General features: G+C 40.4%; 1 protein-coding gene across 1 annotated transcript in view; it reads right to left on the bottom strand.

Moving 5' to 3' along the window:
• Nucleotides 1-12,630, bottom strand: part of COL6A6 (collagen, type VI, alpha 6) — a 174,649-nt gene that overhangs the window by 63,385 nt on the left and 98,634 nt on the right. The window contains exons 19-21 of the mRNA XM_010856743.1: nucleotides 8,243-8,308; nucleotides 6,964-7,017; nucleotides 230-265 (exon numbers count right to left, since the gene is read on the bottom strand). Of these exons, the coding sequence (XP_010855045.1) occupies nucleotides 230-265; nucleotides 6,964-7,017; nucleotides 8,243-8,308 (156 nt within the window). The remainder of the gene's footprint in view (nucleotides 1-229; nucleotides 266-6,963; nucleotides 7,018-8,242; nucleotides 8,309-12,630) is intronic.

Here is a 12,630-nt window from a genome sequence, read left to right as displayed (position 1 = left end):
TTTTTTTTAATCAAAGTGCCCGTATTTAATTGTCTCTAAAGATCTGAGTTCTTTAAGTTATAGCCTAAAAGTTTTCCCAAATTTGATTCCACAACCAATATTAACCAAAAGCAAAATAAATCTAGACTTTCTAAAGGCTTTATTCAGGCTCCTTGACTGGACACACATTGTTTATCATTGGCAGTTTAGAAAATTTTAAAAATAAAAAATAAAAGAAAGATCTTTGTACCTGTGGGCCTGTATGTCCCCTCTGGCCATGAGCTGCCTACAATAGGGAAAAAAGTAGATATCATTAACCCTGAAAAATTCTTTCTAAAGTTTAACTTAAATTAATAACAGACCCCTTGGGGCATCGACATTAAAACAAAAAGTTACCACATACTGCTTTAAATTACTGACTGCACCGTGAAAGCAAAATATTGCCAACTCTGAATTTCTATCCTAGGGCAACAGATGAATAAAACCATAGACAATGTAAATCTATACATACTTGTTGGAACAGATTGTCATCAGTAATTCATCCTCTACTAAATTACTACTAGAACTTAGCATAAGCACCAAAATTGGCTGATTCGAATTGTATTTCTTTTCATTTTTCCAAAGTGTTACAAAGTAAGCCAGAAATTAAGTATAGAAATGGCCAAAAGGCAGGAACCCAGAGGAAACACTAGGAGGATTCATCAACATTATTATAGATTGACTTCAGAAGCTATTGATAGCAAAACTAATTTTATCCCTCTTCCCCTTCAAGAAGTCAGATATGCTTACCTTTCAAAAATGAAAAATCAACTTAAGCACTCAAGATTACTCAGTTTAGTATGTTAACAAAATACTTGATCGAAAAATAAATGGCTAGACTAAATGGATTTTTCCTGCTACTCTCATGTATAAAGTGAAAATCTCAGTATTTCTAGATCAATATTTCATAAATATGGGAATCAAGAGACAAAGACATTTTATTGTCTAACTCAGATTAGAGCATGACTGATATCCAGGATTTGTAAAATTCAATACATATCAGACATTTTTGTGATGGAAATTTATTTGAGATAGTCAAGTCAAATTTCTATGTGAGGCTGGTCTTGAAAATTTTAAATTCTTCTAATTATATTTCAGTGAAAATCTCTCATTATTTAGGAAAGAGACTATGTGTCTGGGATATGATTAGAGGCCTATTTCTTTAACACCAAATGATGAATGTCAAAACGTCCATATCAAAGGGATGAAGAGCAGTTTTCTCTACTCTTTCACATGAGGATTTATCTTTTCTGGTTCAATTCACAGCAGTTTCATTCAGAAAAATATCTATCCAACAGCTACTATCCACAAAGTATGAAGCATGGGAACCATAGGATCATAAAGGTGACATACAGTTCTTGACCTCAGAAGGTCCTCACCACTTGGGTTAGTGGGGAGGAGATAAATACTGTAAATATTTACAAGACAGAATATATCAGATGCCGTAAGAAAGGGGAAGACAGAAATATGGGTTTCTCCCAATTGAAAAATGACTTAATAGACATTTCTCCAAAGAAGAAAAATAGATGGCCAACAGGCACATGAAAAGATGCTCAACATCGCTAATCACTACATAAATGCAAATCAAAATTACAATGAAGCACACTTCACATTGTTGGATCATAGAAAAAGCAAGGGAGTTCCAGAAAAACATCTACTTTTGCTTCACTGACTGCTCTAAAGCTTTTGACCGTGTGGATTGCAACAAACAGTAGAAAATTCTTAAAGAGACAGACATACCAGAGCATTTTACCTGCTTCCTGAGAAATCTGTATGTAGGTCAAGAAGCAACACTTAGAACTGGACATGGAACAATGGACTGGTTCCAAATTGGGGAAGGAGTATGTCAAGGCTGTATACTGTCACCCTGCTTATTTAACTTACATGCAGAGTGTATCATGTGAAATGCTGGGCTGGATAAAGCACAAGCTGGAATTAAGAATGCTGGGAGAAATATCAATAACCTGAGATACACAGATTACACCACCCTTATGACAGAAAGTGAAGAGGAACTAAAGAGTGTCTTGATGAAGGTGAAAAAGGAGAGTGGAAAAAGCTGGCTTAAAACTCAACATTCAAAAAGCTAAGATCATGGCATCCGGTCACATCACTTCATAGCAAATAGATGAGCAAACAATGGAAACAATGACAGACTTTATTTTGGGGCTCCAAAATCACTGCAGATGGTGACTGCAGCCATGAAATTAAAAGATGATTGCTCCTTGGAAGAAAAGTTATGACCACAAGACAGTGTATTAAAAAGCAGAGACATTACTTTGTTGACAAAGGTCCATATAGTCAAAGCTATGGTTTTTCCAGTAGTCATGTATGGATGTGAGAATTGGACCACAAAGAAGGCTGAATTCCAAAGAATTGATGCTTCTGAACTATGGTGTTGAGAAGACTCTTCAGAGTCCCTTGGACTGCAAGGAGATCAAACCAGTCGACCTTGAAGGAAATCAATCCTGAATATTCAGGAGTGATGCTGAAGCTTTGGCCACCTGATGCAAAGAACTGACTCATTGGAAAAGACCCTGATGCTGGGAAGACTGAAGGTGGGAGGAGAAGGGGATGACAGAGGATGAGATGGTTGGATGGCATCACTGACTCAATGGACATGAGTTTGAGTAGTCTCTGGGAGATGGTGAAGGACAGGGAAGTCTGGTGTGCTGCAGTCCATGTGGCTGCAGAGTCAGACACGACTGAGTGGCTGAACAACAACCACTTCACAACAGGCAGAATGGCCATCAGAGAGACTGTGGAGAATAGGAAACCCTCTGACCCTGGTAGTGGGAATATAAATTGATGCAGCTACTATGCAGAACAATGCGGAGGTTCCTCAAGAAACTAAAAATCGAGTTGCCAGATGATCCAGCAATCCCATTCCTGGGCGTATATTTAGACAAAACTATAAGTTCAAAAGCACATGTACCCCAATGTTCACTGTAGCACTATTGATAATAGCCAAGACATGGAAGTGACCTGAATGTCTATTGACAGATGAACAGAAGCAGACGTGGTCCATATATACAGTGGAATATTAGCCGTAAAAAAGAAGGAAATAATGCCATTTGCAGCACGATGGATGGACTAGAGATTATCATACTAAGTGAGGTAAGTCAGAAAAAGAAAGGCAAATTCCATATGATATCATTTATGTGTGGAATCTAAAAGTGGAGACAAATGAATATACCTATGGAAGAGAAACAGACTCATAGACATAGAGAACAGACTCGTGATTGCCAAGGGGGAGGGCATGTGGGAGAGCGATGGACTGGGAGTTTGGGATTAGCAGATACAAACTACTGTATATAGAATGGGTAGAAAACAAGATCCTATTTTATAGCACAGGGAACTATATTCAATATCCTGTAATAAAACATATGGAAAGGAATACGAAAAGGAATATATATATATATATATACACATGTATGCATATAACTGAATCACTTTGCTGTACAGTAGAAATTAATACAACAATCAACTGTATTTCCACAAAATAAAGTAAATCCTCTAAAAATAAAATAGTTGGCCAATATCTGTCATCATGTGTGGCTTGAAGTTGTGGTCATTTTTTGTTAATTCATCTTAAATTTCTTTTATTGTTTTTGGTGAGTTGCATAGAAGTGGAGTAGTATTAAAAAAAAATCCCTTGACTTTACCATCTTTAGGTGGAATTCTGTTTTTACTCCTAAATGGCACTGCTGAATCTATAACTCAAGAAGGGGCCATATTTCTCAGGAGTTGTATAGTTTAGCTAATACATGGTGATATTGCCTTATCCTCCAGAGAGATTATAGCCTCTATAAAGTAAGAAAAGTTCATCTCCCACACCAGGATTTTTTGGATGATATTCTTTAACTTCAAAATACTTTCCTGGGGTATGTAAACTGGCTACACCCTTTTAGAAAGTCAAATAAATAGCAAATGTACTTTTAAAAATCTTTAGATGCATTAGAAAGGGCTTTCCCACCAATTAAATTCTGCAGGTTTTAAACATAATCCCTGTTCTTATTTTTCTCTGTCTTACAAAGAATAAAAGTATGTTCCAACATATAAAAATATTTTCCTGTTGGAGTATAATAGCTGGTTTTATGAGCTTCTGCTCAGAAAATACAATGCATAATAATGCAATATGTTAAAACAGTTTTTATTTGTCCTCAAATTTAAAATGTTAAAATTGTATTAGTTTCAGATGTACAACATAATGATTCCATATATGTATATACTGCAAGAAGACCATCATTCAGCTAATAAATCTAGTTAACATCTATCCCTACATGTAGTGGGCAGGGAGGGATGAAGGAAGTCGGAAAAGGCTGGATAACTAAATAAAGAATGGAAAGAAAGCGTTGCACCATAAGAGACCTTGGGTTCTAGTTCAGAACCCAATGCAGGCATTTAAGTATATTTTATTGAAGTTATATTTTCTTAATGGATAAAGATTTTATTTTATAATGTCAATTCTTTTCCAAGAAGTCAAGCACAGAAACTCTTATACTTATTGAAAAAAATAACGAGAAAGATCCCAAAAGGTTTCATAAGCAAGTGACCTAATATTGCCCTCAGATATGTTTTTATAGGCATGTATTAGAAGATCCCCTGGAGAAGGAAATGGCAACCCTCTCCAGTATTCTTGCCTGGAGAATCCCATGGAGGGAGGAGCCTGGTTGGCTACAGTCCATGGGGTCGCAAAGAGTTGGACACGACTGAGCGATATCACTTTCACTTTCACTTATTATATATAATCTTTAGCAGTACAGAGTGTCCTCAAAAAACTTAAATATAGAAATACCGTATCTTCCAGAAATTCCACTTCTGGGTATTTATCCAAAGGAAACAAAAGCACGAACTCAGAAAGATATACCCACCACGTGTGTGTGTGTGTACATATGTGTGTGTATGCACACAGTGGAATACTATTCAGTCATGAAAAGAAGGAAATCTGGCCGCTTGTGACAACGTGGATGGACCTTGAAGGTACTAGTGTTACTCGCTCAGTCGTGACTGGCTCTTTGCGACCCCATGGACTGTAGCCCACCAGGCTCCTGTCTCCATGGGATTCTCCAGGCAAGAATACTGGAGTGGGTCGCCATTCCCTTCTCCAGGGGATCTTCCTGACCCAGGGATCAAACCCAGGTCTCCTGCATTGCAGGAGGATTCTTTACTGTCTGAGCTACAGGGGAGTCCTGAAGGCATTACACTGAGTGAAATAAGTCAGAAAAAGACCAATACCCTATGATCTCACTTATATGTGGAATCTTAACAAAACAAATAAACTAACCAGCTAAACTCATAGATACAGAGAACAGAGCTGAGGAGTGGGGGGTAGTGTGACATGGGTAGAGGGAATCAAAAGGCATAAACTTCCAGTTAGAAGATAAATAAGTCATGGGATTTAAGGTATAGCATGATAGCTCAGTTGGTAAAGAATCTGTCTGCAATGCAGGAGACCCCAGTTCTATTCCTGGGTTGGGAAGATCCCCTGGAGAAGAGATAGGCTACCCACTCCAGTATTCTTGGGCTTCCCTGGTGCCTCAGCTGGTAAAGAATCTGCCTGCAATGTCAGAGACCTGGGTTCAACCTCTGGTTGGGAAGGTGCCCTGGGGAAGGGAAAGGCTACCCACTCCAGTATTCTGGCCTGGAAAATTCCATGGGCTAGTCCATGGGGTCGCAAAGAGTTGGACATGACTGAACGACTTTCACTTCACTTCACTTCACATGGTAACTATCGTCAATAATAGTATGTTGCTGTGTAGTTTCTGCATTGTGTCCGATTCTTTTGCGACCCCATGGACTATAGCCCACCAGGCTCCTCTCTCTATGGGATTTCCCAGGCAAGAATACTAGAGTGGATTGCCATTTCCTTCTCCAGGGGATCTTCTTGACCCAGGAATTGAACCTGCGTCTCCTGCATTGGCAGACAGATTCTTTATTGCTGAGCCACTAGGGAAGCCCAGTAATACTATATTGTATATTTAAAAGTTGCTAAGAGAGTAGAAGGGCTTTCCTGGTGGCTCAGTGGTAAAGAATCTGCCTGTCAGTGCAGGAGACATGGGTTTAATCCCTGGGTTAGGAAGATCCCCTGGAGAGGGAAATGGTAACCCTTCTTCAGTATTCTTTTTTTTTTTCTTCAGTATTTTTGCCTGGGAAATCCCATGGACAGAGGAGTCTGGTGGGCTACAGTCCATGGAATCATAAAAGAACTGGACACAACATAGCAACTACACAACAACAGAGCAGATCTTAAAAAGTTTTCATCACAAGAAAAAAAGAATCATAACTATGTGTGGTGATGGATGTTAACTAGACTTACTAGCTGAATGGTGATCATCTTGTAATATATACATACATGGAATCATTATGTTGTACATCTGAAACTAATATTATCTATCAATTACATCTCAGTAAAATATATAACATTTAAAAATTTAGCACAAATAAACACTAGTTTAATATATTGCATTCATTATGCATTCTGTTTTCTGAGGAGAAATTCACAGAACCATATATTGTAGTTCATCCAAGAAAATATTTTTATATCTTGGAGCACATTCCTCTTCGAGTCAGAGAAAATGGAAAGGAGACCACAGCACTCGCATCAGGACTGACTTTTCTAAGCAGTCATAAAACTTGGCAGAGGAATGGAGCCTTGGACTTCAAACCTCCGTGGGCCTAGTGAGCAGGCCAGACTTTGACTACTCTTCCCCTAGTTGGCTACTCTTGTGTTCTCCTTGGGCAGCGCTTTCCTCCGATGTGGTCATTTCCCCTGCAGCCAGCGCTGTCTGGCCTTGGCTTCAGGCCCTTCCTGCCTCCTTTGCCAGCTCTGCCCTGAGTCAGTTTCCTCAGGGTAGTAAGTCCCGGGGAACCGCCCCACATCAGCCATTTCATCACCCCACTTCAGGCTCCTCCAGAGCGGGCCACTTGGCCTCTGTGGGTCCTTACTGTCGTCCTTCTGGAGCCGGGAGTTCCAGGGGGCCCTGGCTGGCCTCTTCTTCCCTGTCAAAGGAACAGACACAGGTGTGACAATAACGACACAGCACTGACAAGCGCGCTCCTCAACACCGGCTTGTCGTGTTCCCAAGAGGGTAGATGGGGACACACAGGTTAGACTTATCCTCCCTGAGGGATGAGGCCCTAACCCACCAGTCACAAACCACACCTCTCTGTGTGCATGATGTGGCCTCATCTGCTCATCACCACCATCTAACTTGTGTTTGGGCTGTTAGTTAAGAGTATTTCAATCAAACTGTCCCTGCTGCGTTGCCATAGAATCATCCGTGTGATGGGATGGCTGCAACTTGTGTGAATTTCTCTCCTGGAACTTCCTGTTCTGTCTGGCTAGCCTGTGTAACAGCCTAATTAGCACCCTAATCTGAATAAAATCTCCCAATACACATCCTCTCAAGGTAGGAAACGGGGACATAGAGTCTATAACAAGGCACACACTGGCCACTTAATAAACAATGACAGGTAACATTCTCTGGGAGTTTATGATGTGGAAGGCTCTGTCATTGAGTTCCCACATCCCTTTCCAAAGTAGGCTACTTGTCCAGTGTTGAAGATGAGAAAGCAGAGGCTTGTAGAAAGTAGCTGAGGCCACAGACCGGCTAAGGAACAGAGCCTGAAATGGAGGCTAGGCCTTTTCCCAAAGGGCTTTCTCACAGGTGGAGTCACCAAAGAACTTCCCCACCATGAATCCAGTGACACACAGTTTCCCAGAAAATTGTTTTCCTAAAGTTCTGAAAAACAAGCTTACATGATCAGATTTAGACGCATGCTATCCCATATGACTAATCTCAAGAGACTTGCCTTGAGAGTGCAGCCTGTAGATATCTACCAGATCTTATTCTCTCTCTGCTTCTTTTTTTTTTTTTTTTAAATCAGGTACCAAGTATAATATGATATCTTTTTAGGACATGTGTCCTCTGGATTCTGGGAAGGCCAGGAGTTCTTTTGCCAGTGCTTTCTATCAGCTAGCCCTACATTTTAAATCAGAGGTTAGATCTTTGCATCAGATTCAGAAGAGAGAATGTGTCTTAAGTTCCAGTGTAGCAAATAAGAAGGAATAAAAGAATCTTTTTGCTTCTAAAAAATAGATTCTCTGTATCAGGTATATTCTCTGATTCCAAGTTTTTTATACGCATTTCATATTCTATCATTAACACCCTGAGCCCACCATTGTCACATATTTACAAAGTTACTTCCAAAAGCCCACAGTTACCTGTCTTCCAAGTTCTCCTTTCAAGCCCTTGGGTCCCTCTATGCTATTGTCAAATCCAGGAACTCCCTAAAAAATAGAAAATAATAGGCTTTGAACATTTCTCCTTAAAAATGTAATATGGTTGTAACATACCTGGTCACCCCCCAAAAAAGTGACAAGAGAAGGTTAACCCATTTGAAAACAGAGGTAGGCTAAATTATAAACGGCTTATAAATGTCTTCCTTTCCTCCCAAGCTCTGCATTAGCAGGAGAGCATGGAGACCTAAGGCAAGTGCGTGGGGCCCAAGTGAGAGCTCATAATGGGACACACAGCCAAGGAGCCAGGGAGACATGAGTTGTGTTTAGGGCAACTCCTATCCTGGGTCTGGAGATGTTTCCTTCTTGCTACTACCCTCTTTCTCTTGGCTTCCGGTCTTCATTCTTGCGGGCTTGGCAAGTTTATATTTGAGGGTTGGTAGATTTTACCCCCCACTCCCTTCCCTTGGGGAAGGCAAAGTTTTTTTTTCATCTGTTTGTTTTTATTGAAGTTTAGTTGATTTCCAAGAGTGTGTTAGTTTCAGGTGTACAGCAGAGTGATTCAGTTATATATATATATATATATATTCTTTTTCAGATTTTTTTCTCTTATAGATTATTACAAGATACTGAGTAGAGTTCTCTGTGCTACACAGCAGGTCCTTGTTGTTTATCTACATTATACATAGCAGTGTGTATATCTGAGTGCTGAAGAATTGATGCTTTCAAACTATACTGCTGGAGAAGACTTTGGAGAGACCATTGGACAGCAAGGAGATCAAACCAGTCAATCCTAAAGGAAATCAATTCTGAATATTCATTGGAAGGACTGATGCTGAAGCTCCAATACTTTGGCCACCTGAGGCAAAGGGTTGACTCATTGGAAAAGACCCTGATGCTGGGAAAGATTGAAGGCAGGAGGAAAAGAGGGCAATAGAGGATGAGATGGTTGGATGGCATCACCGACTCAGTGGATGAGTTTAAGCAACCTCTGGGAGAAGGCAATGGCAACCCACTCCAGTACTCTTGCCTGGAAAATCCCATGGACAGAGGGGCCTGGTAGGCTGCAGTCTATGGGGTCGCTAGGAGTCGGACACGACTGAATGACTTCACTTTCACTTTTCACTTTCATGCACTGGAGAAGGAAATGGCAACCCACTCCAGTGTTCTTGCCTGGAGAATCGCAGGGACAGAGAGCCTGGTGGGCTGCCGTCTATGGGGTCGCACAGAGTTGGATACGACTGAAGTGACTTAGCAGCAGCAGCAGGGAGATAGTGAAAGACAGGGAAGCCTGGTGTGTGGCTGTCCATGGGGTCACAAAGAGTCAGACATGACTTAGCAAGTGACCTGTACATACTGTGTGTATGTTAATCCCAAACTCCTAATTTATCCCCACTCTGCCTTCGCCTTTGGTAACCATACATTTGTTTTTGATGGCTGTAGGTCAATTGTAAATAAGTTCATTTGTATCATTTTTTTTTAGATTACCCATATAAGTGATATCATATGATATTTATCTTTCTCTCTCCGGCTTACCTCACTTAGTATGATAAACTCTAGGTCCATCCATATTGCTTCAAATGGCATTTTTTTAATGACGGAGTAATATCTAAGGCAAAGGTTTGTAATGGGTTCTTCCCCAAGAATGTGAGGACTCCGAATAGTGCTGAGGGCTTTATTTGCCACACACACTCTCTTTCTCCTCCTGGGTCCCTGGACACCTTCTAACACCATTGGCTTATTCCTACTTTTCTGGTTTTCAGAAAGTCTTGGAATCTTGAGTTTTTCTCAATATTTATACAGATGTTCTAGCAGGAGCACTGGGAACAGGCACACATTATGGGATGGTATCCTAGGCAGGCCAGACTGAAAGCTTTCTCCCTTGGGTAGTTCAGACCACAAACAGAGCAGCCATGATGCCCGGACGATCAACTGAACCTGCCAATTCATCAGTAAATGAAGAGGGGAGGGCAACTATCCAGTCCTGCTGACAGCCAGCTGCCTGGCTGTTTGGCTGACAGCAGACTAGATGACCTTCATCCACCAGTAAGTAATTTGAGATCACCAACAGGACCATAGCATCATTCCAGATACTTTGGAACCTTTTTAAACATGCAGTTTCTATACTCACAGGGCTTATAGGCTGACAGAGTGAAAAAAAAAAATGGGCTTAGAATTTATTTTACAACTGTTAGCACTAAAACTTACGTGAATAATTATTTTTCTTCCCCACATAACAAAGCCAAAGATTATTTCCTTACATCTTCTGTTTTATTCTTATTTAATATTTATCTGATGAATTACACTATTAAAGAGTTATATCTTCATTAGAACAGCAAGGAAGAAAAAGGAAGGTAAAGTCTCAAATTTTCTTCCACTGGGTATATACACTGCTTACTATAGTCCAACTCTGCACTATTTGATTGAAGAGATGACATAAAAAACCATATGCCAGCACATTCTACAGAACAGAACGTCCTACTTTCCATGCAGACCAGCTGTGTGGTCAGTCTGAGTATGATCTGGCCCACTCTTTAAGTGTTTATGAAATTAGACAAAAGAGTATCATTTAATACAAATTTATGATTGAACTCTGGGAGTTGGTGATGGACAGGGAGGCCTGGCGTGCTGCAATTCATGGGGTCGCAAAGAGTTGGACATGACTGAGCGACTGAACTGAACTGAACTGATGATTAAACATGGGCTTCTAATAATGATATGTTTTAGAATGATGAGCTTTACTAAAGTGTTGCTCAGACAAATGACCTACCTCAGCCTTCCCTCAAATTACAAGAAATTTAATCCTACCAATATATTTAGATCAGTCCACCAAGACAATAGAAATAAAAACAAAAATAAACAAATGGGACCTAATCAAACATATAAGCTTTTGCACAGCAAAGGAAACCACTGACAAAATGAAAAGAAAACATACAGACGGGGAGAAAACATTTGCAAGGGATGTGACCAGTGAGGGCTTAATTTCCAAAATCTATAAACAGCTCATACAACTCAATAATAAAGAAACAAACAACCCAATCAAAAAATGGGCAGAAGATCTAAACAGACATTTCTCCAAAAAATAAATACAGATGGTCAACAGGTGCATGAAAAGACGCTCAACATCACTAACAGAAAAATGTAAATCAAAACTATAATGAGTCACTACTACCTTACACAGGTCAAAACAGCCATCATTAAAAAGTCCACAAGTAACAAATACCGATGAGGCTGTGGAGAATTTGGGACTCTCCAACACTGTTGGTAGGAGTGCAAATTGGTGCAGTCATTATGGAGAACTGTGTGGAGGTTCCTCAAAAAACTAAACAGTTGCCGTATGATTTAACAATCACATTCCTGGGTATATATCAGGAGAAAACTATAAAAACAGTTACTCAGCCATTAAAAAGAATACATTTGAATCAGTTCTAATGAGGTGGACGAAACTGGAGCCTATTATACAGAGTGAAGTAAGCCAGAAAGAAAAACACGAATACAGTATACTAACACATATATATGGAATTTAGAAAGATGGTAATGATAAACCTGTATACGAGACAGCAAAAGAGACACTGATGTATAGAACAGTCTTTTGGACTCTGTGAGAGAGGGAGAGGGTGGGATGATTTGGGAGAATGGCATTGAAACATGTATAATATCATATATGAAACGAGTCGCCAGTCCAGGTTCGACGCACGATACTGGATGCTTGGGGCTGGTGCACTGGGATGACCCAGAGGGATGGTATGGGAGGGAGGAGGGAGGAGGGTTCAGGATGGGGAACACATGTATACCTGTGGTGGATTCATTTTGATGTATGGCAAAACCAATACAATATTGTAAAGTTAAAAAAAAAGCTAAAAAAAAAAATAAATAAAAACAGTTCAGATCAGATCAGATCAGTCACTCAGTCGTGTCCGACTCTTTGCGACCCCACAAATCGCAGCACGCCAGGCCTCCCTGTCCATCACCAACTCCCAGAGTTCACTCAGACTCACGTCCATCGAGTCAGTGATGCCATCCAGCCATCTCATCCTCTGTCATCCCCTTCTCCTCCTGCCCCCAATCCCTCCCAGAATCAGAGTGTTTTCCAATGAGTCAACTCTTTGCATGAGGTGGCCAAAGTACTGGAGTTTCAGCTTTAGCATCATTCCTTCCAAAGAAATCCCAGGGCTGATCTCCTTCAGAATGGACTGGTTGGATCTCCTTGTAGTCCAAGGGACTCTCAAGAGTCTTCTCCAACACCACACTTCAAAAGCATCAATTCTTTGGCGCTCAGCCTTCTTCACAGTCCAACTTTCACATCCATACATGACCACAGGAAAAACCATAGCCTTGACTAGATGAACTTTTGTTGGCAAAGTAATGTCTCT

Source organism: Bison bison, unplaced genomic scaffold (genome assembly GCF_000754665.1).
Source record: "Bison bison bison isolate TAMUID 2011002044 unplaced genomic scaffold, Bison_UMD1.0 scf7180017864374, whole genome shotgun sequence".
In the NCBI taxonomy this organism is placed as follows: Eukaryota; Metazoa; Chordata; class Mammalia; order Artiodactyla; family Bovidae; genus Bison; species Bison bison.
The sequence above is the reverse complement of the archived record's forward strand: the minus strand, read 5'-3'. Positions and strand labels throughout refer to the sequence as shown.